This window comes from Coffea arabica, chromosome 1e, assembly GCF_036785885.1.
Source record: "Coffea arabica cultivar ET-39 chromosome 1e, Coffea Arabica ET-39 HiFi, whole genome shotgun sequence".
Classification (NCBI taxonomy): Eukaryota; Viridiplantae; Streptophyta; class Magnoliopsida; order Gentianales; family Rubiaceae; genus Coffea; species Coffea arabica.
Window position 1 is genome coordinate 399117 of NC_092311.1, and position 27126 is coordinate 426242.

The 27126-nt window shown below is 37.7% G+C and overlaps 3 protein-coding genes and 1 long non-coding RNA gene across 10 annotated transcripts; 2 read left to right on the forward strand and 2 right to left on the reverse strand.

Moving 5' to 3' along the window:
- Positions 1-522: 522 nt before the first annotated feature.
- Positions 523-3197, reverse strand: LOC113697230 (uncharacterized). 6 transcript variants are annotated; one of them, XM_027216766.2, is made up of 6 exons: positions 2872-3197; positions 2704-2799; positions 2227-2561; positions 1303-1588; positions 1091-1168; positions 523-973 (listed from the first exon to the last, which is right to left on the reverse strand). In XM_027216766.2, the coding sequence occupies exons 3-6, from the start codon at positions 2463-2465 to the stop codon at positions 923-925; spliced, it is 654 nt and encodes a 217-aa protein (XP_027072567.1). In that variant the 5' UTR covers positions 2466-2561; positions 2704-2799; positions 2872-3197; the 3' UTR covers positions 523-922. The 6 variants fall into 6 exon arrangements, with proteins under 6 accessions (XP_027072567.1, XP_027072558.1, XP_027072576.1 ...); XM_027216757.2 differs by having other exon boundaries at positions 695-973; positions 2704-2764; positions 2872-3011; XM_027216775.2 differs by having other exon boundaries at positions 695-973; positions 2659-2764; positions 2872-3011.
- Positions 3198-3644: 447 nt separating this feature from the next.
- On the forward strand, positions 3645-4902 carry LOC113697277 (uncharacterized). Its single transcript, XR_003449826.2, has 2 exons — positions 3645-4198; positions 4365-4902. It is a non-coding gene; the product is annotated as an uncharacterized lncRNA (long non-coding RNA).
- A 7205-nt stretch (positions 4903-12107) lies between these two features.
- LOC113697283 (uncharacterized) lies at positions 12108-12852 on the forward strand. Its single transcript, XM_027216840.2, has one exon. It carries the CDS (start codon positions 12236-12238, stop codon positions 12422-12424), a length of 189 nt encoding a protein of 62 aa, XP_027072641.2. The 5' UTR covers positions 12108-12235; the 3' UTR covers positions 12425-12852.
- A 6942-nt stretch (positions 12853-19794) lies between these two features.
- LOC113697293 (benzyl alcohol O-benzoyltransferase-like) lies at positions 19795-22798 on the reverse strand. 2 transcript variants are annotated; one of them, XM_027216851.2, is made up of 2 exons: positions 22179-22798; positions 19795-21057 (listed from the first exon to the last, which is right to left on the reverse strand). In XM_027216851.2, exons 1-2 carry the CDS (start codon positions 22611-22613, stop codon positions 20119-20121), a joined length of 1374 nt encoding a protein of 457 aa, XP_027072652.2. In that variant the 5' UTR covers positions 22614-22798; the 3' UTR covers positions 19795-20118. The 2 variants fall into 2 exon arrangements, with proteins under 2 accessions (XP_027072652.2, XP_027072662.2); XM_027216861.2 differs by lacking the exon at positions 22179-22798 and adding an exon at positions 21168-22169.
- Between the last annotated feature and the right edge of the window lie 4328 nt (positions 22799-27126).

Here is a 27126-nt window from a genome sequence, read left to right on the forward strand (position 1 = left end):
TAGCTAATATTGTTGCACTCTCTCTATCTCATCTTGTCACATTGGGTGGACAAGAAAATTTGGGTGCTGATGGGGGTTCTAGTCTTCTAGACTTGCATCTCTGTGTCATCTACCTCTCCGGATGGAAACAAGATATGATTTTTAGATTCCAAGCAAAAGAGAAAAAAAATGGTTATTTTGCAGAATTCTCCTTGTCTCCATCAGGAGTCAGTACCCGAGGGAAAAGAATTGATGGCATGTTTTAAGGGTCTTGGAATATAATAAAAGTACGTATATATGTTGCCTGATAGGTGCTGTCTGTGGCCAGTGAGGGATGGCACCAGAAGCTGCCTCCCAACATTTAAAGAGCTCTTTATTATTGTAGTCTCCTCTTTGTCATAACTTTTGTTTTTCCAAGATCCATCCTGAAGAGAGCAAGCCCCATCCCCAGTCCCCACCCACCACATTGGATCAAGTCAAAACCTAACTTCTTATCCTTCCCATTGATCAGTAATTAGGGTAGTAATTAAGTACCTAGTAGAATGTAGCAACAGACAAGTTTTGATTGCTGTGAAAGATGTTGGGAAGAGGTCAACAACAGCTGTGGAGATGACCCTTCAGCATATTGAAGAGAAAAAAAAAAGGTGCTGGCTGTATTTGTACAGGGATGAGGAAGGGAAGATCCACAACCATTCATGATTCACCCGCCTCGAAATGAAGAAGAAACAGCATTCTACCATCATCAAAGGTTCAACAAAAGAGCATCAAAGTTTTCATTTCCCATTAATACAATGCAATCCGCCACCTCTGCTCTGCCAATTTCTTTTACAGCCTTGAAACAATTCATTGATTGGTCTCTTTGGGTCACCCTCACTCCTGCTGCTGCTAGTGTAGTAGCACTTTCACAATTCAAAATTCAAAGTTGGAACAAGAATTTCAAGAATCATTCGGAATCGCTTTCCATGCTTCCCATGGCCTTCAGTCCCCTAGGTTTCTGCTCAAAATGAATGCAGACACAGGAAGTCAATTAAGCTTTTTCGAAAACGAAGTTAGTAGTACTTTACTGGAAGAAAGATGGAAGAATAGGGAAAATGCAAATACTAGTACCTACCTTTTTAGAAGTCTTCTTCTCTCTGACTTCATACCGCTCTTGGCACAGTTCTGACAACCACGTACCAGGACTCACCAACTGCGCAGTCATGAGGGAGATCTTTCCAGTTAGAAAAAAGCAATGCTAGCAAAATCAAGAGGATCCCAGATAAGAACATACAACTAAATTTTGTTGAATTCAGAATTTATCATGAATGCATAAAAGGAACTTACGAGCAAAGTTTTCTGTATTAGCTTGGCCCTTTTCTTAGGTCTTTGAGGCAGTTTACACCCTTTCATAGCCATAAAATCTTCCTCTTTCTCTTTATTTGAGAGTGTCACTAGTAGTTTTGGCCAAACAAACTTTTTCTTCTCCTCCTTAGCATCCACAAACATCTTATGATTCTCATCCAAACCAACCGATCCCCTCGTCGTGTAATACCGGTCTTCTTTCTCAGGAGACAATGACATTGATGCCTTGCGATTCTCGTTGCCATTGGATCTACTCATTCCTAAATCCCTGTGTCAACAGAAAACCACCCAAAACTAAGCCCTTCCTTGTTTTGTGACTGAAAAGAATTTTAGTTTCCAGACAGATTCCTCAAAATGATTTTGGTTGGTGAGAGAAGACGAGACCTTACATTTGCACTCAAGTTGGTTACCATCTGAAGCAACTTATCCTTTTTATCATGTCACTTTACCTCACCAATCATGAGCATAATTCCCAAAGAGAGTTTGCACTCAACAAAACCTAATTTGATGTCCTCACTTTATCTTTATTGCAACGCTGCTTTAGAAATTAGGATGTCATCCAACAACCAAAACACTGATCTACTAAAGTTTAGCAACCAAATTCCTAATCAATTTGAGCACTGCAGCATTTCTAGATTCATTCCTTTCCCATGAACCATATCATATCAAAACCAGAAATTTCCCTCTATAATTGATTAACACCACAGAAAACACACACATGACAAAAAATCTAAAATAAGTTCTGAAAATACAGTGCCACAGCACACAAAATAATGTTCGATCAAGATCTCGACTTTTTTTTTGTTCCCCCTTCAAGGAGAACTCAACCTTAGTATAGGACAACAAACAATGTTTATCCTAATAGGATGTAATTAAAGACTAGAATCTGATACACACAGTTGTTACCTGTTGTTGATGCGATGGGGAGAAGGAAGAGGAGGAAGAGAAGCATTATGCTGAGGTTGTGCTTCTTTGTTGTTGTTGTTACAGCTATCAGCAAAGCGAGATGTGATTTTCTTCTTGACCACAACAGCACCATCTGATTTTCCATTGATGGAAGTTGACGCTGCTGATGATGAGTTGTTCTTGTCTTTGACCTTCACACATCTCAGCCTCTTCCTATTTCCCCACTGTAATCTATCCATCTCTCTCTCTGTATTCGTGGTATTTTATTTTCTTCTCAGCAGCAATCCCTTTTGCCCCTTTCTAATAATGGATAGATGTATCTGCACTAGCAGCACCTGCAAGAAACAGAACCCACCACCAATCTACCATGAGACGTTTAAAAGCCAATATTGGCATATATTTGCATAGAGAGAGGAGGACCCATGAACATACCCGAGAGCACAAAGATGTAAGGTAGAATTAAAATACAGCACCCACCTCAGGATCTGTAAATACACTTGCAAACGATGTCCCGAACAGCCAAAATGAAGGCCCCCTCCTGCATTGGAGTCTTCCATTAGAGATACAATCAGACTGCAAAAAATACAATCTCAGAGCACAAAAAGTAAAGAAAAAATAAAATTGAGGAAGGAGGAGGATACTTACATACAAGGAAGAGAAACTGAGAAAGATGGGATTTTGGTCGTGGGAAGTTGCAACAAATTGCATAGAGATACCAGGTGGTGGTGGCTGTGGTGTTTTTAAGTGTTGTTTTTGTGGAATAGCTAAGAGAGAAACAAAAGATGTGTTTTGAGGTTTCTTGGCTTGTTTTTGTATCCTAAGACTTTTTAAGTTTTAACTGCTGGCTTTGTTTGAAACTTGGATGTTACTCTCACCAGCCACCACTCTCACTCTGCCTTTTTTTCTCCTCTTTTCTTTCCTTTTACTACTAATTCTCTACCCTACTGACTACTACTACATCAATGAATTATACACAAAGCAGAACTCCAAAGCTATTCCTTTTAGTCTTTTAGGCCCAATCAATCTTCTCTGCCTCTTTTTTTTTTTTTTTTTTTTTTTTTGTTGGTTGTGGGTGTTATCCTCAGAGACAGAGTGGTGGAGTTATGATTTGTGTCAATTGGGGTGTGGTATTTTTCTTCCTTTGGCATGTGCTCCATATTCATATTGGTGGTCTGCCTGATGAGAAGAGAAGAGAAAGTAGTGGCACTAGCAACTAGCAAGTAGTAGTAATAACTTCTACTAAGTCACACTCTCCATCATTTGTCTATATACCATGTGGTTTTTTGTTTTGGGTGTGAAAAAGAAAAAAGAATAAATCTTATATACACTGATGGTGCATACACACTATCACGATTAAATATACGATACATATGCAAAATTTGAGTTTCAAATTCAAATTTAAATGGGTAAAATACAAGGAACCCCCTTGTCGTTTCGCGAAAAGACATCTTACCCCCCTATCGTTTAGAAACCCCCACATAAACACTTAAACTTCATAACTAAAGCGGAAATTGAAACTGTAACCGGCCGTGCAACCTAGTGACGATGGGTATGCGAAATTCCTTTGAAAAGATCTTGAGTTTCATTCTTAGGGAAAGAAAAAGCCGCTTCTCCCATAAATTATACTGGAGTAACTTTTTTGCCATTAGTTTTCTTTCATTTTATCTGATACACTGGATATCGTCCATCAAAAACTAATACTGTAAAATTTGATATAGTTTGGAACAGGAGCTCAGCAATTCGTGGGAAATCAAAGCCACTCCTACGATTCTCTTCCTCAGAGATGGCAAAATGGTAGACAAACTCATAGGTGACAACAAACAAGATCTCCAAAAGAAGACAATGGCCATTGCTGAATCTTGTTCAGATCTGACAACCCCATGATTGAGTTGCCTGTCTTCTGAATGTCTAAGGCGTATATCAATTTTCTTCAGCAATTTTGATACTCTAAAATCGGATCTCAGAGAATAAGGTGATCAATTTTCTTCAGCAATTTTCTTCAGCAATTTGCTGAATCGGATCTCAGAGAACAAGGGATCAATTTTCTTCAGCAATTTTCTTCAGTAGTAGTAGTAGTAGTAAACACAGAATTGAGTGCCCACTCAATTATTGATTGGGGATTTTTGGAAAAAATTTAGGAATCCACTCATAAGGGGAGTGGTCATGCCGCTACAGATGAGGAGAAGAATATGGCCTTCTGCCTCGAGATTGAAGCTATAGCTGAGGAGATTGCCCAGAAACTTATTCGTTTCCATGAAGAAATGATGGTAAGAATTCCTAAACGAATTAGCCCTTGATTGTGCAACAAAAACCAAGCGCTTGATTGCTGAAGTTGAAGAAGCGCTTGATTGCTGAAGTTGAAGAAGCTCTTGACCATGTCTACTTGATGCAGTCCGAAGGGATCAGCAGCAGCAGCAGTTCATTCCGATTCCAACTCCTCTCTCTCCCATTTCTTGATGTCTCCTTTTGCAATGATTTATTTGCATATGTACTATCAACTATGTCCGCAATCGAGACTATGGTTAATCATTATCATGTATGGGACCATTTCCGTTCCTTGATGATAGTGTATCTGACACCCGATGATACCTTGTTTGATTGCCACAATATATTCATCATCATTATCATGCCAGTGGACTGCAGAGTTTTGATGCTTGCATTGGCATTTGATTCAAAGTTCCAAGGCAAAGCTTTCAAGCTTACGTTTCTGGATATGCATTGGATTGTCAATTCCCACTAATTTAGCAGGCCACGGGTTAGATGAGGGTATTTGACCTGCTGCCGGTAACTCAGCCGGTTCAAAAGGTAATTTCCACTTTAGTTATGAAAGTTAGGGTGTTTATGTCGAGGTTTTTAAACAATAGGGGGGGTAAGGTGTCTTTTCGGAAAACCACAAGGGGGTTCCTTGTATTTTACCCAATTTAAATTATGTGTTATGCATCTAATGATAAAAGCGTATATACCGTTAGTGTATAGAAAATTAATCCAAGAAAAAAAAATGATTATTGGTGTTTGTCTTTCAAAATAGGGGTAAGAAAGATTTGATCCCTTTATTTTTAATTCCTTTTTTTTTTGGGGACGGAGAAGGAGTAAATCTGGACGGACGTTGGGGGGTTTAATGAAGGGTTGGATGCGATTTCCCTCCAACTGCGTGCCGCCCCCATGCCCCTGGAGCGTCCGACAATTTTGGGACTTCTTGGACTTTGCTCACCTGACTCTCACGTGCTACTTTTTTTCTTTTCTTTTCTTTCTTTTTCTTTGACTCTTTCCTTCAGTTATTTTTGGGCCCAAAATTTGTGTATTCGTATTATTATTTACTATAGATGGTTTCCAAAAAAACACACACACACACACAAATGAAAAGAAAAAGAAGCCTATAGGGGGGATGAGTTGCATTTTGGTTTTGCTGAGGGGCACATCTGAAATTATGCCCACGAAATAAATAAAAGGAAATATTATTTGCACTTGCATTTTTGTTAATCACACTCTCACTGTCATTTTAATCATATAATTTTCATTTATTAGACGGCGAGATAAAACAAATGATGAGAGTGCAGATAACAAAAAATGGGGCGTAACTAACATTATTGTTTTTGAAATAATTATTGATTTAATAATAGTAATAGATGTAGGAGTAATAAAAGTCCAGTGCAAAATTTGATTGGTCTTTAATATTAGTCTTTGCTTTCCTTCAAAAAAAAAAAAAAGTATTTGTCTTTGCTGCAGAAAATCCAAGTAGGAGTAGTAATTATTAATTAAAAGAAAAGCTCTTGGCAATCACGAGAGTCCAAGGCAAAAGAATGTCACCACCGCCAAGTAGTACTGCTACAGAAAGCTACTTGACGCGTCTGGTGACAAAAGTTACTACGGCTACTTAGTGTTGGATTCATGTTCAGAGGATTTGAAAGCCCATTAGATGCCTCCACGTCCTCTTCCCAGGAGTTTGATGATCTGCAGAAAAAGGGTAAAAGATTCATCATAGGGACCCAAGTAAAAGATTCATGTGGTATGATGTGTTAAATGAGCAAATTTTCTTGTTGCTCGTAGCATTCCTTCTTTTTCAACATCGTGCTCTTGTATTGGGGTGTGAAGCTATTTGAGAGAGAGTATGCAAACGTAACCAAATCCATTGCAAAAGAGCTACACAGACAGCAGAATTTGAAGCATGCAACAAGGGAACTCGCAGACGGTGCTATCCGAGAGTGTGCAATGGGTAGACAAACTTGAGTCTGCAGCTTGCCTGCAATCAGAAGTGTCAAAATGGGAGATTTGGACGGGTTGAAATGGGTAGTGGATATAAGTGAATCAATTTATTTATACTCATTTAATTAGATTACCCATTTATAATCCATTCATTTTAACTTTTTGTAAACTCATTCAAATTCATTTTTGTGAACTAAATTATTAATTTATACCACCCTTTATACCTATCATTAGTTTTAAATATTTGCTTATAATGTTCAGTAAACCTAATTATCAATTTTTTTTTCATCCATCCTCCATGTCGCAAGTTAACAAACTACGAGAAAATGAGCACGTTAACAAGCTACAAGAAACTAAAATGATAAGATAAAACTAACAAAATAATAATATTAAATGAAACAAAAGTAGTCAACATAATGACGAAATGAAGAATCTGAAAAAAAAATCAAGTAGGGTATCTATCTGCGTCAAAAATGCATCAAATATTTGCTAATATTTAAAAATAAAACATTCCACTATATACAAGGTTTCAACAATATTAACACATGAAAGTCTCTAACAACGAGTTCAATAATCAAATGCGGGTCTCAAATTTCTTCTACATCGGTGGGCGAAGAGAGGAGGTTTGGAAAAAAAAAAATTTAAAATAGGTTAATTGAGTAATCCATTTACACTCATATATAAAAACTTAAAACACCCATATCTTCCGCTGAATATGAATAAATTTAATTAAATGGATTTATTTACCACCTATACCTGCAGTGTGCATAACTCGAAGCTAGTGCATTTAGGAGTAAAACTTCGAAACCTCTGGATTTTTTCAGGAGTCTGGACTCTGAGTTGTTGGTGCTGATTATTGATTACGATCCATTCCAAGAAGCAATCAAATGTATAGCCCTTTCTTATACGCTTCAGTATTTACCGGCCCTAACTGACCCATGATGTATTCATATCCAAAGCCCATATACATCTAACATCATAATGAACCATGCAGCTGCCCCCCTCCCAGCCTATTCTGAGTTATATGACTACTTAGTTGACTACTACACAACTTGCTGTTTAATCCATAATTAACAAAAAAAAAAAAAAATACTAGTTATCTCAACTCCTCTCCTCCCGTTCAACCCAAAAAAAAATAAAAATCTTTTTTTTTTTAATATTTAATGGAAATGAAAACCTCGAATCGGAACATCTCATTTACACTCCCTCTCTTAATACCACTCAATCTATCCCTCCCTCTGATTGCAAATTCAGAGGAGTCTGTAGTCTATTAACAAAAATAAAAGAAAAATAAAGAAAATAGATGAATATTTTTTGGGTGTGTGTGTGTGTTAACTTCCCAACCCACCAAATACTACAAACAAAGGTAATGATGCTTTTCATAAATAAATAAATAATTCAAAATTGGAAAGGCAGAAAGCCCAACTTAAGTACTTTTGGTCTTCTTGATTATCAAATACTAAACCCTATCAGTAGTAGGTAAACCAATTCCCCACTTGAAAAGATTTGTGCCAGCTTCTGTATTTGCACATCTCTACTAGCTACTACAAGAAAAGTGAACGCACGCCACCAAAAGTTGAAAGCGAAGGCAAAAACATGTACTCTACTACTACTAGCTACTAGTAATTAATTACTTTATATGTATTCTTCTTTGAAAATGCTCATTAAGGGCTGCTTTTGTTATATCAAATTACCACTACGTACTTAATTTGGGGTAACTACTTTATCTTTATCGCGTCACTTCAATGAAAAAGAAAAGGTACTAGAGGTAACTACCATTGTCCAAAAGAGTAGCAAACTAGGCTGTAGTCTAAAAGAAAAGACTACGTATACTTCTTTCCAAAATCATCAAATTACATATGCTCTTTTTTGCTTTCTTTTTTTTTTTCTGAAACACGATAGACCTACACTTACTCGGAGAGGATTGAACCACCACTGGATCAGACAGGTGTCTACGCACCCACTGACGATATTTCTAAGAAAACTTGGATTTTTAGAATGTAGACAAGGGGATTTGATCTCTTGACCTACACTCAAGTAGAGCAGTTAATTATTAAATTACATATGCTTAACCTGCATCAAGTGGCCGTTTGGGTCCAAAGTAAAGGTCATGAAGTTCAAGAAATTTCAACTTTTTAGTTGCAATTAACACTATCGTATCGATCGAGTGGTTCTAATATGGATTGACATGAGGTCAAATTGTAATTACAGTAATATGTAATATTTCAATTCATGGCTAATAATTAATTATTTACCACGAATTTTCTCTACCATGCATGCATAGCTTGCATGAGATTTTACGTTGAGCTGATTAATTTATAATCAATATAGTTCCTCCTGTGTTTTCATTACTACTATTTTCTTTCATGCACCAAGTGCTTTAATTAATTAAGCTATATATCAACCGTCCATCCATAGTCCATAAATGGCGTATGTAATCATGTCATTACCTTCTAATTTCTTGTGCTCAATTATATGCAGCATGTACGGGTTGTCTGTCAATTAAAAAGAACTATTACGTACTAATTACTAATCAGCAAAACAGTTGCCTGGTCTTTTATGTTTTTCAGAAAAAAAGTTACTATAATAAAGGTGAACAAAGGAAAATCTACCCCAGTTGGTGGATGCCCATTTGACTCTGGTTATTAGTACTAGTAAAAGTCTTTTAGACTTTGATTTTAAGCCATTTGGATGCACCTGCCTAGTGAAAAGTAGAGGGAAAAAGCCAAAAGGGTTGGTAATTTCATATTCTTAAATATGTGTTTGGATTGTCAAATTATCCACAAGAATCATGCCTTTGAATTTGAATGAATAAAAAGTAAAATTTATTGCTTACGAAAAATTGACAGTACTACTAGCCTTAGCAAATCAGGAGAGAAGAAAGGTAAGTGTAATTTTTAAAATCTGACGAATGCTCATAAACCTTATCCCTAACGTTTATGATAAAAGCACGTTTTATAGTTTTTCCATCAACTACAAGAGTCAAATTAACTAACATCTATTCTACCAAACCAACTTCATCTAGAGGAGTGGCCACCATATTAATTGTGAGGTGGGAGGTCAAGGGTTCAAATCTTGTCTCCCATCAATATGCCTCAATATGAGATTTGTTCTAAATTCACGAGGGGCACCGTCGTGTGTTTAACTTGCCGTCGGTGTGGCATCGTGCCCATGCCTTAGCCAACACAAGGCAACGGCCGTCGTGCGGCCCAAGGCCCACCGCCTAGCCACGAGGGGCACCGTCGTGTGTTTTTCTTGCCATCGGTGTGGAATCGTGGCCATGCCTTAGCCAACGCAAGGCAACGGCCGTCATGCGGCCTATGGCCGACCGCCTGGCCATGAGGGGCACCGTCGTGCGTTTTTCTTGCCGTCGGTGTGGCCGCCGTGCCCATGCCTTAGCCAACGCAGGGCAACGGCCGTCGTGCGGCCTAAGGCCCACCGCCTAGCCATGAGGGGCACCGTCGTGCGTTTTATTTGCCGTCGGTGTGGCATCGTGCCCATGCCTTAGCCAACGCTAGGCAACGGCCGTCGTGCGGCCTAAGGCCAAACGCCTAGCATCGTGCCCGTGCTTTAGCCAACGCAGGGCAATGGCCATCGTGCGGCCTAAGGGCAACCGCCTAGCCATGAGGGGCACCGTCGGCCGTTCTTCTTGCCGTCGGTGTGGCCATCGTGCCTATGCCTTAGCCTAGGATAATGGTTACGTCAAAAAAAAAAAATCTATTCTACCATAAGATAAGGATAATGGTTACCAATCTGGGGTAAGTCTAAGCAGTTGATAATTGTACGCCTCTAACTTAGTGGCAGAACTACTACTAGGAGTAGTACAATGAATGCAAATTTCGCAAGTCTCTGGAGTTTCTTTAAATGGAATTTTTGGGGACTTACCCTTTGATCCTTTGACATCGACTTCTTATAACCCAAAATGCACTAATTGGTTGTATTGATGGTGCCATGCACGATGCTTCCAATTCCATATCAACTACTCCATCTTCAAAATCAGGACCATTCAGGGCTTTATATGTGCTCTCCTGTAGGATAGTAACAAGACTTGCGTAAGCTAATTAACCTCATCTGGGATTTAACTGATCTCGAGCGATCTGAGTTTGGTAAAATCTCATAATCCATAAGGTAGGAAAAAACTGCTGCAATTCTATGCATGTATTTTACTTCACGTATCATCTGAGTCTGACTGATACTGAAGAATTTTTTTTGTCTGTCCCGCAAAATGTATATTGGCCCAGATCAACATTGATGATCATCAGCTTGTGATTTGGTATCAGCTATGAATACTCCTTTCCCGATTCACTAAACAAATTCTGCTCGTGATCCTGCTTCTGCTTCTTGCCAATGACCTTTCCTTTTTTTTTTTTTTCTCATTTTTTACTTCCAATGTATAGGGATTCTATGCATGATATCATGAAGCTAGTAAAGTGGAAGTAGCTTTTACAGTACATCCTTTCCTAGTAATTGGAGAAGACGTAATACCTTTTTGCCTTACTGATCCATATTCATAACAAATTCAGTCACCATCTACTAGAACATCTAGATAACCTGTTCTAATTATAACTCCTGGAAATATCTTAGAGTTTTCAGCATCAGGGATTCTATGCGTCTAAACTCATTCTGAAAATTTTTCGAAGCTCTTACTCCTACAGTAATTTACACCAGTCTAAAGAAAAGAAAAGAAAACATTCTTAACAATGAATGCATCACATCACATGCTAAGCTGAGGTCTCTAATAGTCACTGAACAAATAGTAATGATAAGGCTCCTAAACAGAGCAGTTTATAGGGTTTTAGGCAACAAAGGCCATAAGATTAGGTATTGACAAAAATGAGGTCTAAATCAAAGAGTGAAAAAAAAAAATCCTATGAAAGCAGAATGGAAGGAACAAAGCGGTAGTAGTTAAGAATACAGCACAACTGCGCAAGGTTGTGCCCCACGCCAACTGTACTTTTTTCACATTGCTTACCTATACACACTCTGTCAATTTTCCGGGCAGCGGGCAGCTACCTTTTGCTTTCACACTAACTTATTTGTTAAACTACTACTTTAATCATCAATTATTAAGTACTAACACTCTACTATTAACTTTCACTTTGGGAGGAATCAAAGCCTTTTAGACAAAATAAAGTGTGCCTTGGATGCATAAGATGTCGAAATGGATTCTTTTTAGAACCTTTTCAGCCTTTTCTCTTGCTTTGCGGAATCGTTCTTTAGTGCTTAATTTAGTGGATTGGTAATTCTAATTGTTAATTTTGTCGATGAGCAAGTATTGTTAGGAGAAACATTCGAGAAAACCCATAAAAAGCTAAATATGTAAGTTTAAGTATGCAACGTTGATTCAGAGGCTTAAACTATTAAACCTTATTTACATATTAAGAACTCTTTCTCTGTCTCTCAAATTAATATCAGATATAATTCACTACTCACGAATCTACTAGGTATTTAAAAAGAATATTACAACAAAGAAACATAATAATAATAATAAACTTGGGCACTTTTCTTGTCTACTCAAACTCCAAAAAAAAGAAAAAAGGCTAGAAAAGAGAAAAAGTTATAAAGGAAATAAGATATTAGTAGTGGAGTTTTGGAGTTAGGACATCTCCACATTCAAAATGGGGCAGCTGCCTGCCCGTAGTGGATGAGAGCAACTATATAAAGAGCAGCAGCATGACCCATCATACTCATCCTCCTCTGCCATTTCCTCTGTAATCTCCCCACCAGTCCTACCACTCATTCTTCGCAGAGGAAATTAATTCAGAGAGCAGCAGAGCCATCATTTCTCTTGATTCTCTCGTCACAAATGAAGGCGGCAATGAAGATGAAGATGGTGGCAACCGCAATGTTGGTGATCATGATGATGTCAGTCTCCGGCATGAAGGGCGTCGCCGCAGCCGATGCTCCGGCGCCGGCCCCCGCCTCTGACGCAACCATCTTCTCGCCTACCTTGTTTGCTTCTATTGCTGCACTGGCTTTTGGTTTCCTCTTCTGAATTGATTAGTCATTAATCTTATCCAGCTTACTTTGTTCATGCAAGTAGATTCACTTTACACCAGATGTGAGCATGCAGTTACCAGACAGACAGGCAGACGTGCTGCTTCTTTACCTTTGATTCCTTCCTTCCTTCCTTCATATTTTTTCTTGGGTTTATGGAGTGCTGTTGATAAATAGTACTAGTTCTGCTATTTATGATCCCTGCTTTTTCTTTAGTTTGGTTTGATGTGAATTTATTGTGGGATGGGATTGGAATAATGTTTTATTTGGAATTTGAGTTGATGGATGGAGGAATATCTTTTGATGTACTTCATATTCTTCTTGTTTGTTTTTTTATTTACCATGTATGTATTGTACTATTTACTATTTTGTGTAAGAAGCAGCAGCAGCAGCAGAGGTATTGATTTGTTCTACTGCATTAGTTCAGAGTCTGAGTACTTTCCTAGTTTGGTTGTGTACATTATTGTCGGTTCTTAAGTTCTAATGATAATTGATTAACGTTTTCAATGAGTTGATTAGGACCCATTCATATTCTCTGCCCTCAAGGCATAGGATAAGTATACAAGATATAAAAGATGGACTCATTTCAAATTTTAAACATTATTATCTACTTCCTAAATTTAAAGAAAAAAAAAACTTTAGTGAAGAAATGTTAAAATTTGCCAGAAAATTAACACTTGGGCCATCTCTTATCATGTGGCCAAGGACAAGAAGAACCCTTTAATGAAAGAGTAAAATGAAGAAGTCTACAATGGTTTATTGAGTTGAGTTGTCCCATGGAATTCCAAATTAAGTGGGGACACAACTCACGAGGACAGCTAGCTAAGGAAAGGGAGATCATTTGTAGTTTTTATCATTTATGGTCCATCCATCCATCCATGAGCTTCTATCTATCAAATATCAATTGAAAGAAACTAGTACTAATTGAAAACTACCCTCTTCATTCCATTTTCATAATTGGTGGTGGTTCCATCACTAAATAATAAAAGTTATAGATAATCTTTCAAAGTTAAGAAAAGAATTTATTAGTAGTTGCATTCAAAAAAAAAAAAAAGAAGAAAACAATTTAGTAGTAGTACAATTTTGGCATGTGGAATGGTGATGACTTTTCACTATTCCCACTACATTTCTACCGAGTGAGTTTACCATTTCAAATTGGTAAAATGGCTACATTTAAAAGTAGTGATTAAAATGGTACTAGCGTTTAATTAAGCGAATTAGTACTAGACCGGGGGGATGAGACTCTCAGTCGCATAAATCACGGTCCGCTTTGATATAATTGTGCCACATAATTAGGGATAAAAAAACTCGCGCGATTAAGGGTAAAAGTTGAAGGTACAAACACATAACTATTAAAACGTGTAATTGCGCCATACTTATGCCAAATTCTCGGTAAAAGCGCTTATTCGCTTGTCATTAGCTCGTACCTGAGTCGCAAATACAATCAAATTAACCAATAGGTGGTGCTAACAACAAAATGTTTCTGCAGCTTATTAAACCATCAGCTGTTCTATTTCAGAGGTCCCTCAACAACAAAATTGCTATTACTACTGTAGACAAATTGGCAAAGACGGCCGAAGATGGCTTTGGAATGAACATGCATGATGGGCTATGGCCATGGTTCGCCGTCGCGGGTCGCGGTCGCGTCACGGTTTCGGTTGTTCCACATCCGTCGCGGTATATCGGGTGATACGAACATTATAACACATTAAAGTTTCAAAAAATTTTGAAAAAATTACTAAAATTAGAAAATACTAAAAAAGACACAATTTAAAAAAATATCGGAGTCAGACTTCGAGTTGACTCGAATATATCGACTGATATCATGCATCACAAATTCAAATCAGTCAATATCGGCCGAGTCAGAGCGAGTCATCGCGGATATGGTGATATTCGCGATTCGGGGATCGATATCGTACCGGTCCCTTCCGTTCCAGTTATAACTCGGCTGATACGTATCCGTGTCGGCCGATACGGCGAACCATGGCTATGGCACATGGTCTCCTCTATTGAAAAGGCAAGGCAAGGCAAACCAATTTTTTTTTTTAAAAAAAACGTTTTTGAATCATCAGCATGCATGTGTGATATGCCCACAAATACACCAATGGGAAAAGGTGGTTGGTGTTTCTTGGTTGGAACTTTGTCTTGAAGCTACCTTCTTCCTCATGCGTGGAGGGCCCTTCCTATCAACAAATATCTCACTTGCCGTATTGTTATAAGTATATAACCTCTAGTTTAATTGAACTCTTGTTCAGCACTCCTTTTGATCATCATTATTATTATTAATCTTACCGACCAAGTGTCAATTTATATGCATTTAGCTAGTGCTACTGTTAAAAAGTCTTGTAGCACATAATTGATTCAGTTCAGAAATTCATGAAGAAGCTTCTGTAGTGGTTTAAACTTCTTAGCACGTAATTGATTCAGTTCAGAAATTCATGAAGAAGCTTCTGTATTATGGCTTTAAACAAGCAAAACATGATTGAGGTTGGATGATTGAACAATTAAAAACTCAACACAGCTTTAGCAAGAAAAGTCTTGAGGACTGGATCGAGCTATACCATACAGTGCCGTGGAAGGAATTAGACATTTCAAACATTCAGTTCAATAGGATTTTTCTACTTCTTTTTTTTTTTGCCTTTTTATTTCTAAATCTTCATTCTGCAAAAGGAGGGTGTGTGGGACATATGAAAAGGGAAAACATATTGGCGATCGAATGAGGATTAAGTAAGTTGCCTTTAAAGAATGAGCAACAAAAAACTTGACAAGTAAACCACTTCTGCTGCTTCTACATTTCAACTACTACTTATAAAGCTATAAGATTGCCAGAAAAAGCTGTGTTTCATTTTATTCTCACATTGTTTTATGTCTAGGCAAACCAAAGGACAAATAACTTCTTTTACGCTTTGCTATTTTTCCTAGTCCAAAAGGAAAAAGAAAAAAAGAGTCATTACTATCTTCTAAAAATTTAGTAAGGAACTGCTATTTGTACTCTTGCATTTGTTAATGGCATTTTGTTTTTGTCCAAGGGGAAAAGAGTAAAAAGTAGAGTCTGAGAGTCAAATCAAGGACCTCATTGTCACTTGATTAATGTTACTAGTTAAGCTGGTTCTTAGGACTTAGATTTTTTTACGTCTCACTCATATATATAAAAATATAGAGTAAAATACAAAAAAAAAAAAAACCCTCGATGGTTAAGCTAACCTACGAAAAAATCTCTGATGATTTCAAATCATATATTTTGACCCCTCATGATTTGAACTAATTTGAAACAGTAACGAAAATCGTCAAAATTAATGGAGACAGACGAAATATTAGGGATGCAAATTTAGTCGAGTTCAATCGAGCTATTGACGAGTTTGTTTGGTCAAAACTTAAGCTCGAGTGTAATATATGTGCAAGGCACGAAAGCTTGTCAAGCTTAATCGAGATTCAAATACATATGCATAATTTTAAATTCTTTTATTTAAAATTATACTCGAATAGAGTTCGAGTACTAGTCGAGATTCACTCAACTCGATTGCAACTCTAGTTTTCCTCCATCGATCAAATTTTCAAAGCTGACTGATCTGAAATTCTGAGTCTAGATTACAAAGCATAATTTATGCTGAACTAAGAGTAATTATGCTTTTATAGTTTAAGTTTTTTTTTTCTAAGGAAACCTTTTATTGATAAGAGTGAAATACTCACAAAGAAATTATGCAGCAGCAGTGCAATAATCTATACTTCGAGTATATACAATAGACTGATTAGACCGTACAGCTAGCAGAACTCAATAAGTCTCTATGTAAAACTATACATATCAGACTGTAAAACTGTCCTGATCTAGGTTTCAATCTAGGCTGGAATCCAGATTCTCCTGGGTATGAAGTATCTTCCTCCACGCTAGCATTCAAAGGGGATACATAAAATGATTTTAAAAATTTTGGGTGAAGGGAGGGCCAAAGTTTAATTTGTACAAGGATACAAGCAAAAGATTTTAATTTCTGAAGGAAATATAAAAGATTTCTCAAATCTTGGGAGGCAGCTGCCCCTTCCAGCCACCTTATGCTTCCGCCAGTCGAACAAAGCATAACCATTCCTTATTCCAAGGCTAAGAGCCACAAAGCAGATGGTAAGTACTAATACTGAAAAAGACAAAACAATGCAGCCAATTAGGTGCTACATATTCATTGAAATATGAAATATGACATGCACATAGAATTAGTTGGAATTGGAGTTGTAAACATTCACAAGAACCAAAATCACCTCATTAACTGCGCTATATTTACAAACGGTCGATATAATTTACCTCATTAATATAGCCAAAAAAAATTTTGCCCTTGTTGTTCCAGTTAGAGGTGCAAACGAGTCAAGCTTAATCGAGTAACTCGCAAGCTTGTTCGGTTAAAATTCGAGTTCGAACTCATATTAATTGAGTTTGAGCTTGAATTCGAGCAACTCGAGCTACTTGACGAGTCAACCTCGAGCTTATTATGTGAAGCTCGAAAGCTAATCTAGTTTAATTGAGTTTCATATATATGTTTTTTTAGTTTTTTATTTATTAGTATGAAATGTCTTTTTGGTCTCTTGTTTAAAGTTATATAAAATATAAATTTATATTTCTTAAGTTTGATTAGGCTCGATTAGAAACGATTGGGCTCGATAAGCATGAGATCGAGTAATACAAAACAAAATAGAGTTCGATCTCGAGTTTGAGTTCGAGTTTTCTAATTCGAATAGAGCTCGAGTAGTGCACTATTCGAGATCAATTCGACTCGATTACACCCATAGTTACAAAAGTTGTGTACATATATTTAGTGGATGGAGTAACTTATTCTTCAAACTTAAAAATCGTTTGTAGTACGTAATACATAGATCAGGGGAAACTATGAAAGTTGCAAATTCACAAGGCAGAGGCAGATCTAACAAAGGTGGAATTATGAGAACAAACAGGAACCGGCAAATCTGTCCATTGCAGAACCGGCAAAGGGCAAACAAACAGGAACTACATTTCCTTTCTCGCCTTTCTTCTTCTCCAATTCAATGATATCTGAAGGTACATAAACCGGGGATACCAGCCCCAGCCCTGGCTGGTCCACTATAGGCTTCCTTCCCCCAACCAAACTCCACCTCATTAATGATTAAACCCAGCCCCGGTAACGTTCGAGACCATTCAACTGCCCTGCCCACAACTGTGAGCTGAGGCCTCCCTCTGGTGTGGTGGCCATTAAATCAGCCATTGACTTGGTGATTTAGGCGCATTGCAAAGATGAAACCCTTCACATTTAAGACGAGTTATCTTTAGTGTTTTTAAGGGAATCAATTATATACTTCAAAACGTTATGCTCTTACTATATACTTCAAAACATTAGACACTAGTTACTAAGTCAGATGCTTGTATTTTTTTTCCCTCATTCCTTCCTTTAGTTTGTTTGTTGGTCCCCTTCAACCAAGAAGCTTCAGAGGAAAATGGCAAGCACTAACATGGTTCTCAATTAGAAGAACATAATCTTAAAGAAATTTTGGCAAAAGTTACCCAAAGAATATCAAAGAAACTATCCTAGCACATCAATTTTCTGATGTATTTGTTGGGCTCTTCAGTGTTTCAAATTGGGTTGGACAGGCTAGTGCAGCCAAATTGACTCTGAAATGACTGTATCTTGCTTGGTTTGGTGCCAAACCAAAGGTGACTTCAAAGCCGGTCAAACCCAGTTAAAGTTGACAAAATCAGTTGACGTGGAGTGCTTGGGTTGGACCCAGCACTATGACCATTAAGATTTGTATTAAGGTGGAAATGAGCTTTTGATCCCTAATGTTTGATCTATGTACTAAATTGGTTTCTAATCTTTTAACCAAAGTAAATTTAGTTCTCAAAGTTTTGCATTTTTGAATCATTTAGGACAATTGATGGAAAATCAACAACGATTAATGATCGATGTCAAATTGTCGTTATTCAAGAACTTTACCTTTACATTTTGGTCCCAATGTTTTAAATTTGTATTATTATGGTTCCTTAGGTTTTAAATAGTTATAATTAGCGTTTGAAGATGAAACGAGATGTAAATTGATTAAATATACAATAGATGTGCTGCCAAGTATCTTTAGAATGTCATAAAACACTTCATGTAGGCAACAACAATGTTGTTTAACCTAAAATGCATCTCTTTATTAAATAAGTTAAAATTGGATAATAATACATATTTGATATATACAACAAAAAGATCATAGTTTAATATACAACTTTATTAGTTACTACCATACAAATTCTTGCATGATTAATAGACATAGGCTGCAAATGGTTGTAGTTAGGAATTGTGAATTGTGACTCTAAAAACTATTGAAGGTAAATACTTAGGAATTTTTTGAGAAAAAAAAGCCTTCTTTATTTTTATTGTTTTTCGACCTATTAAATCCAACGTTCCAATAGTAACGTTTATAAGTATTTATTTTGCTATTTGTTTACCATAATAATTTGATTGAATGACTAATAATTCTATAAAATATCAATTTTATCTCAAACTCAATTAATAACCTATTGAAATTGGAAAAAAAATTAGACGAACAATCTAATTTATATATGGTACATATTCTTTATATTTTAAAGGGATACTTAATTGAGTACTTAATTATCAATACAAGTGAAAGATTATACAATTCATGATCAATTAAATCTTCGCACTGCAAAACAATACATACTTATATTATGCTAAATCTGAAATTAGTGGGATGAATAATGAAACATAAAGTAAAAAAGAAAAGAAAAGAAAGAAGTTTACTTAAAATTTTTTTTCCCATTGACTAATGGTGCAAAATGACATAGATTGGCACGGGCTGCTAAGATGCAGAGAGAGGTGGTGGATGTGAAAAATCTTCAATGCTCTCTATGCACTTCTTGACATTGTCGTGTGATGTACCATCACCCATCAAAGATCACCAAGCAGAAAATGGTGAGTCATATATTGTTTTCTAATTTTTTTTTCTGACACGAAGATATTTTGACTTACATCAAACTAGTCCTGCTGTGATAGTGTAGAACCCGCTTCAAAAATGCACCACGTGATAACTAGCGGGGTTGACCTGATGATTTAAGGACAAAGATTTAAGGGAGGTACCATTCGAACTGCTCGATAAGAGCGATATATTTATTTTCTAATTAGTAAACAAAATATGTACAATCATCATAGTCAATAGTTGATTTTAGTACATTACGCGGCATGTCACGTAGTACATATAAAATATGCAATACCTTCTCTTCTCAACGTCGTGATAGATGCTCAACGCAGCCAAAATTGCCGGCCTTAACCTTCTTTGTACTTCATGTGGGTTGACTTCCTTGTGCAAGGTATACTTGGGTGGTTATATGTTATCATTAACTTGGTCTCATCCTTGTCGTGATTCATCCTACGACCATGATCATTTCATATCAATTACGTCAAATCTTATGACATCATACACCTAGACCATCAATTCGTATGCAGAATTAGTATAGGAAAATTCTATAATATAGGAGCCAATCACCAGCAAGGTTTTCTCAAGGTAGTTTCTGCTAAGATTCTAAGAAATTGTGCACTGCACACACACACACATCACTGATCCTCTCATTATTCTCATAACTTTCCGTCGGGAATTCCAATGACATGAGAAATAGTACAGTATGTAAACATAGGAGGAGGACTCGATCAGGGGAATGAATGAAATTAAGAAAGTTCTTCACAAGGCTGATCTGACAAAAGTGGAGCGATCATCAATACTACTATGAAGGTTGTTGCTCAGCAAGTTCTCCAGCTCTCTCACAAATTCATCCATTGCAAAGCCCGGCAGGCAAATAGGAACCACTATTCCTTTCTCCCCGTTCTTGTTCTTGAAAGGTATGTAAAAGCTCGCCACGCCGGGGATGGCACCAACTCCGCCCTTGGCCGGCCCTCCGTACGCTGGCTTTCCCCAACCGAAGTCCACCTCATTGAACCCAGCCCGAGTAACATCCGACACGAGATAAGTCCTCACCACGGTGAAATGAGGCCTCCCTTTGATAACCATTAAATCAGCCACCGATTTCATGTAGTCTTCAGTCACATCACATTTGGCCTTATTCACCAGCTCCAACGCATATCCCAGAGGACTCTTGCACAGCTCTCCGGCAGTCGTCAGGGCCACCGGAAATGCAAAGGCATTGCCGTAGTATCCTTGTGGCAAGGGAGGATCGAACTTGGAGCGAGCGTTGACGATGCAGAGCACGCGGACTTCCTCATTGGGTTCGGGCTGGAGGGCGATGGTCCGGCAGCGCCAGAGACAGGCCGTCAAAACCTCAAATGTCGAACACTTGCGACTGATGTCGAGCGGGATGGATTTTCTCAGAGCTGATACCTCCGTCGGGCCGAAGAAGAAGGAGCGGTGGACCATATCGTCCGGGGGAATGATGGTTCCTTTGGTATCGGCTACCTCATCGTATTCGTGATGGGTGCACGTCACCCTTGGCGGGTCTCGAGCATTCAGGAGCTCTCTCTGCCATACTGGCAGTACAGATGGGGCGGAAGCTCCCCGTGCGATTTCGCCCACCGCATTCATGAACTGAACTAGTCCGGCAGCGTCGGACATGGTGTGATTCAGGCGCAGCGCGAAGATGAAACCCCCGCATCTCAAACGAGTCACCTACAACAATAAAAGTGTTGTATATAATATGCATTATGCACAAATAATACCATACCATTATTAGCACTCAATAATTGCAAGTGTAAGAACAAAATATCTACAGAGCCCACCAATACTAATGGCCTAAACAGTTGAGTTGGTGGCTCTGGTGGTGGAGAATAGAACCAAGAAAGGCTATGTGGTATGTGGTATGTCCGGGGCGGGGCATTCATCATTGAAGTTGAGAATTTCAGAGAGAGTAAATGGCATTTCAGACATAAGAAAGTGGCAGCTGCTGGTCTGGTTTGTGATATAGACATTTCAGACATATATGCTGCTGCAAATATTTGTATTTGGGCCACAATCAGGGAAGGGAACATGACTGACGAAAGGACACCAATACTAAAAAAATTTTCAAAAAAAAAAATATTTTCTCACGATCCAAACTCTTAGACTCTTCATCGTTTTTTTCCTTTTCCTTTTGGGGCCTGGGGCCCCGGGGGGGGGGCTAATCTTTCCTATTCATAAAGCATGAGAAGGAAATTCAAGATTAAAATTAAAATTTTGTGTCATCGTTTAGTTTTTTCAAATTTATCCTCACAAAAGGAAAAATTTACAAAATTTTTTGTCTTCTTTTGATTTTTTTTTTTCAATTTTATTGTCGTAAGAGTAAAATTTTAGTACAGATAACTACTTAAATTTAGTGACTTCTAATAACTTCTATTTTATATTTTTTTTTGCTTGCTTGCTTGTCCAAAAAAAAAAATTCATACGATTTAAATAAAAACAACTTAATTTTTTCTTAATTTGCACACTCTTATATAGGATGTGCTTTTCTCACTAATTTAATACTTTAAAGTCGAAGGTATTGACTGCGACATCTAACAACCTAAGAGAGTAGTATAATTAGAAAGGATTGTTTGTGGTCTGCAATTTCCTAACCAACACTCTTTTGTTTCTTTTGTAGCAGTGACAAGAGAGTCAAGTATTCAACTCTAAATTCACCCCCTAAATACTTGGAGAAACAACCAAGACGAAAATAGACAGCTCCAGCCTCACCTCAGGAACAAATCAAGTCAAAAAAAAAAAAAAAGAGAGAGAGAGAGATAAAAAAAACAGTAAAGTTGGTTTTGGTTGTGTACCTGTATAAGCAGTAAAGGACAGTGAAGGACTCCTGCAGAGTCAGGAACATCATAGAGGAGCTCCTCCAGGCAGGGGAATGGAGGCTGAAGTTCTTCCCCAAACTGCTCCAGCGTCACCTCTGCATCCGCTTCAATGAACATGACACCCTCCCCCGTGCAGTCCACCACCAGCTTCCTCCCGGCGCATTCTCTGAGACGCCCCGCGAAGGGGTAGTAGAACACCAGAGCCTTGGCAATAGCCTCCCTGATCACCTTCACGGGGTCTCTCCTGCCATCATCGCTGCTGTAAAACTGGATGACAGGGATTTGAAAGCGAAGACCCTCTTGATCGTCGATGTCAGAGAGGAGCTTGCATTCCCGAGGAGTGGACTTGGCCGGACGGACCAGCTCAGGCTTTTGTCTGGTCACCCTGAATGTCAGAGACTTTGATCCCATTTTGTTGCCCACGAACAAACTGCTACGCACGCGGTGATTTGACCACCACCAACGAATATATTTGCTCAGGCTCAGGCTTAGGAAATGAAAGCACTAGGAATGAGAATGCTTTAATTGTGTGTATACAGATATGGATAGTCTGACACAGGAGAAGAAAGAAAGAAGGTTTGGTAGTTCTGAGGATGCCTTCCTTCCTTCCCAGCATGGGATTTATATAGTACCGCTGAGTGTAACAGTAGTCATACAGGAATTGAAGGGAAAAAACACCACATGTCTAGTGCACTTACCACTTAATTGGATCTTATTTGCAAGTACATTTTCCTCATCTTTTCCCACTTCTTTTGTCAATTGACTGACCTGTTATTTGGTCTAGTCTTCTTCTCAGTTCTCACTTTGAGGCCTTCACACTATAAAACAACAAAAAGATGGTTGTTAAAACTTGGATCAACACTCTCAAATGAATTTTTCTATTCCTAGAATTTCTGGGCTACTTCTCTCAACACATTATTGTACCAGTTGCATACTTTAATGTTCCCTTGAGTTTCTCGGTACTTCTGTGTTATGTGGACTCCCACCTGCAAATAGAAAACAAATTCCCGTCTCAGCTTTTGGTCAATAGTACCAAAAGTGATGATGCTTCAATTCAATTTCATTACTGACATTCCAAGATAATGTTAGGTAGTTTTCTTTTATCATTCATTACGCCATATATATTACCACAAATAAAAAAAAAAGTTTTTTTTTAAAGAACTAGAATCAGACCATGTTAGTGCAATGTAATCCTAGACCTTCATGGGTGCAAATACAGGACAGAACATCTATCATGGGACATCAATTTTCTGATGTATTTGTTGGGCTCTTCAGTGTTTCAAATTGGGTTGGACAAGCTAGTGCAGCCAAATTTGTCTGAAATGAATATGTCTTGCTTGGTTTGGTGCAAGACCAAAGGAGACTTCAAGACCGGTCAAACCCAGTTAAAGTTGACAAAATCAGCTAACGTGGAGTGCATGGGTTGGACCCAGCACTATTTCTACCTTAAGACTTGTATTAAGGTAGAAATGAGTTTTTGATCCCTAATGTTTGATCTATGTACTAAATTGGTTTCTAATCTTTTAACCAAAGTAAATTTAGTTCTCAAAGTTTTGCATTTTTTAATCATTTAGGACAATTGATGGAAAATCAACAACGATCAACAGTCAATATCAAATTATCGTTATTCAACAACTTTACCTTTACATTTTGGTCCCAATGTTTTAAATTTGTATTATTATGGTTCCTTAGGTTTTAAATAGTTATAATTAGCGTTTGAAGATGAAACGAGATGTAAATTGATTAAATATACAATACATATGTTGCTAACTCTCTATAGAATGTCATAAAACACATCATGTAGGCAAAACAATGATGTTTAACCTAATATGCGTCTCTTTATTAAATAAGTTAAAATTGGATAATAATACACATTTGATATATACAACAAAAAGAACATAGTTTAATATATAAATTTATTAGTTACTACTATACAAATTCTTGCATGATTAATAGACTAGGCTGCAAGTGGTTGTGGTTAGGAATTGTGATTTGTGACTATAAAAACTATTGAAGGTAATTACTTAGGAATTTTTGAGAAAAAAACCTTCTTTATTTTTATTGTTTTTCGACCTATTAAATCCAACGTTCCAATAGTAATGTTTATAAGTATTTATTTTCCTATTTTTTACCATAATAATTTTATTCAATGACAAATAATTCTATAAAATATCAATTTTATCTCAAACTCAATTGATAACCTAATGAAATTGAATATAAAATAGACGAACAATCTAATTTATATATAGTACATATTCTTTCAATTTTAAAGGGATACTTAATTGAGTGCTTAATTATCAATACAAGTGAAAGATAATACAATTCATGATCAATTAATTCTTCATACTGCAAAACAATACATACATGTATTATGCTAAATCTAAGACCAGCTATACAAGAAGTCTATGAGAAATAAGTGGGATGAATAATGAAATATAAAGTAAAAAAGAATAGAAAAGAAAGAAGTTTACTTAAAAATTTTTTTCCCATTGACTAATGGTGCAAAATGACATAGATTGGCACGGGCTGCCGGCTGCTGAGATACAGGGAGAGGCGGTGGATGTAAAAAATCTTCAATGCTCTCTATGCATTGCTTGACATTATTGTCGTGTGATGTACTATGACTAGGGGTGCTAGCAAGTCAAGCTGCTCGCGAGCTACTCGCGAGCAGCTTGATCAAAAGCTTGACTCGAGCTCGGTAAAATCGAGCTCGAGCTCAAGCTCGAGCTACTCGTTAAATTTAACGAGTCGAGTTCGAGCTCAAAAAATAAATACTCGGGTGCTCGTCGAGCTTAATCGAGCTTTCATATTTTATTTATATTATATATTTATATTATATTATATATTATATATTTTAAAAAAAATTATAGATCTATTTCAAAACTCGAGCTCGAGCTCGAGTAGCTCGGGCTTGATATTTACTCGAGCTCGAGTTTAGTTTTATTTCATCGAGTCGAGCTCGAGTACAAATTTTTTTACTCGATCGAGCTCGAGTAGCACAAATTTTGATCGAGCTCGAGCTCGAGTATGGTGTTACTCGAGCTCGACTCGGCTCGATAGCACCTCTAACTATGACCCATAACATATCACCAAGTAGAAAATGGTGAGTCATATATTATTTTCTAATTTTTTCTCACAAAGGGTGTATCCTAATTTATGCCAGACTAATTCCTCTGTGATGATGCAGAGCCCGCTCCAAAAATGCAGCACACGATAGCCAGCAGGAGTCTGCCTCATAATTTTAAGGGCAAAGGCCTAAGGGAGGTACCATTCGAACTGCCCGCCGGGAGCGATATATTGTTTTCTAATTAGTAAACAAAATATGTCCAATCATCATAGTCAATGGTTGATTTTAGTACGTTACGCGGCATGTCATGTAGTGCATATAGAATGTGTAATACTTTCTCTTCTCATCGTGGTGATAGATTCTCAATGCAGCCAAAATTGCCTGCCTTACTTTCCCTTCTTAGTACTTCATGTGGGTTGACTTCCTTCTGCAAGGTATACTTGGGTGGATTGATAATAGAGGAATAGACATGTTTTGGTCTTTTTTTTTTTGTAAATAAAGATGCATTAAAGTAAAAATCAAGTCTACAGAGTGGAAATTAAAGTACAGTCAACCGTGGTGTGGTAACACCCTTTAAGTCTTGCAAAAGTAAGGGAAGGACAAAATTAGGACATAATTCAAAAAAAGTGAAGTCTTGAGTACTGCTTCTTCCCCAGTTTGCTAGGATGTCTGCACATTTGTTTGCTTCGCGATAGTTATGGTGGAAACATATTTGCTGGAATGTAGTCAACAACTCCCTGCAGTCAAGAATAATAGGCAAAAGTTCATGAGAAATGAGATTATTTGACTTACACAAGGAGATGACACTGGAAGAGTCCATCTCCACTTCGAGAGAGTGGATGTTGAGGTTTTTTGCAAGTTGTAAACCATCTCTAAGAGCCCAGCATTCTGCGAAAGGAACGGAACAGGAGCCTAAATTTCTTGCAAAACTTGCAATCCATAACCCATTTGAGTCACGAATTATGCCACCGGCTCCTGCCTGGTTTAATGATCCAAAGACCGAACCGTCAGTGTTGAGTTTGGCAAAACCTATAGCCGGGGGGATCCATCTAATGAATTTTTCCTGTCTAGGGGATCTGGTGATATGAGAACTAGGTCCTAATAGGAAAAATTCATGGGCATGGTGAAGGCAAAACTTGATAGGATCAAAAACTTTTTTTTGAAAGATCTTAGCATTGCGAGCTTGCCAAAGGCTCCAACAACCAAAGCTAAAGATGGTTCCCCAGGGAATAAGGTTGAAAGGTGAAAGGAGCATCCATCCTTGATCCAAGAATAAAATTCCGAATTGGTTTGGGGACAGATTTGAGAGGTTTGGGTAAGTTTAAGCCAAAAGGAGGTTGTTTGGTGGCAAAGCCTTAGTACGTGGTCCAAATCCTCAGAAGGAGCTGCACAATAAGGGCAAAGGGCTTCGAATAGAATTGTACGGTAGGTGAGAAGACTTTTTTGTAGGAAGTCTATCCTGGGCGGCTAGCCAAGAAATGCTTGACTTTTGAAGAGGTATTAACATTCCAGATCCAGCGGAAGAGGGATGGAGCTCTAATATCTACCTGACATGAGGAAGGATTTTTGCACAAATTGAAGGTGATTTAGGGTTGAAAACCCCATTGTTGGAGTGATTCCACCTAAGGAAGTCATGAGATGGAATGAGTTCTTGTCTTGGTGGACCCTTGATTTCCTTCAACAGCTGAAGGGAAAGCTGGAAGGAGATTCTATCTAGGTTCGAGCTGGTGGGGGAGTGAAAGAGTTGAAAGACTCCTAAGTCCTCTTCCCTCTAAGTTAGAGGCGCCTGGATTTGGCTTCTGATAGAACCGGAATGTAGCCATTTATCTCCCCAGAATCTGACTATATGCCCATCTC

Coding starts and splice junctions, on each gene's coding strand:
- LOC113697230 (XM_027216766.2), bottom strand. CDS start 2,465: ATGGATAGATTACAGTGGGGAAATAGGAAGAGGCTGAGATGTGTGAAG. Junction 1,589..2,226: donor CCCCATCGCATCAACAACAG/GTAACAACTGTG, acceptor CTGTTGACACAG/GGATTTAGGAATGAGTAGAT. Junction 1,169..1,302: donor TAATACAGAAAACTTTGCTC/GTAAGTTCCTTT, acceptor ATGACTGCGCAG/TTGGTGAGTCCTGGTACGTG.
- LOC113697283 (XM_027216840.2), top strand. CDS start 12,236: ATGAAGGCGGCAATGAAGATGAAGATGGTGGCAACCGCAATGTTGGTG.
- LOC113697293 (XM_027216851.2), bottom strand. CDS start 22,613: ATGGGATCAAAGTCTCTGACATTCAGGGTGACCAGACAAAAGCCTGAG. Junction 21,058..22,178: donor GTCCTTTACTGCTTATACAG/GTACACAACCAA, acceptor TTATTGTTGTAG/GTGACTCGTTTGAGATGCGG.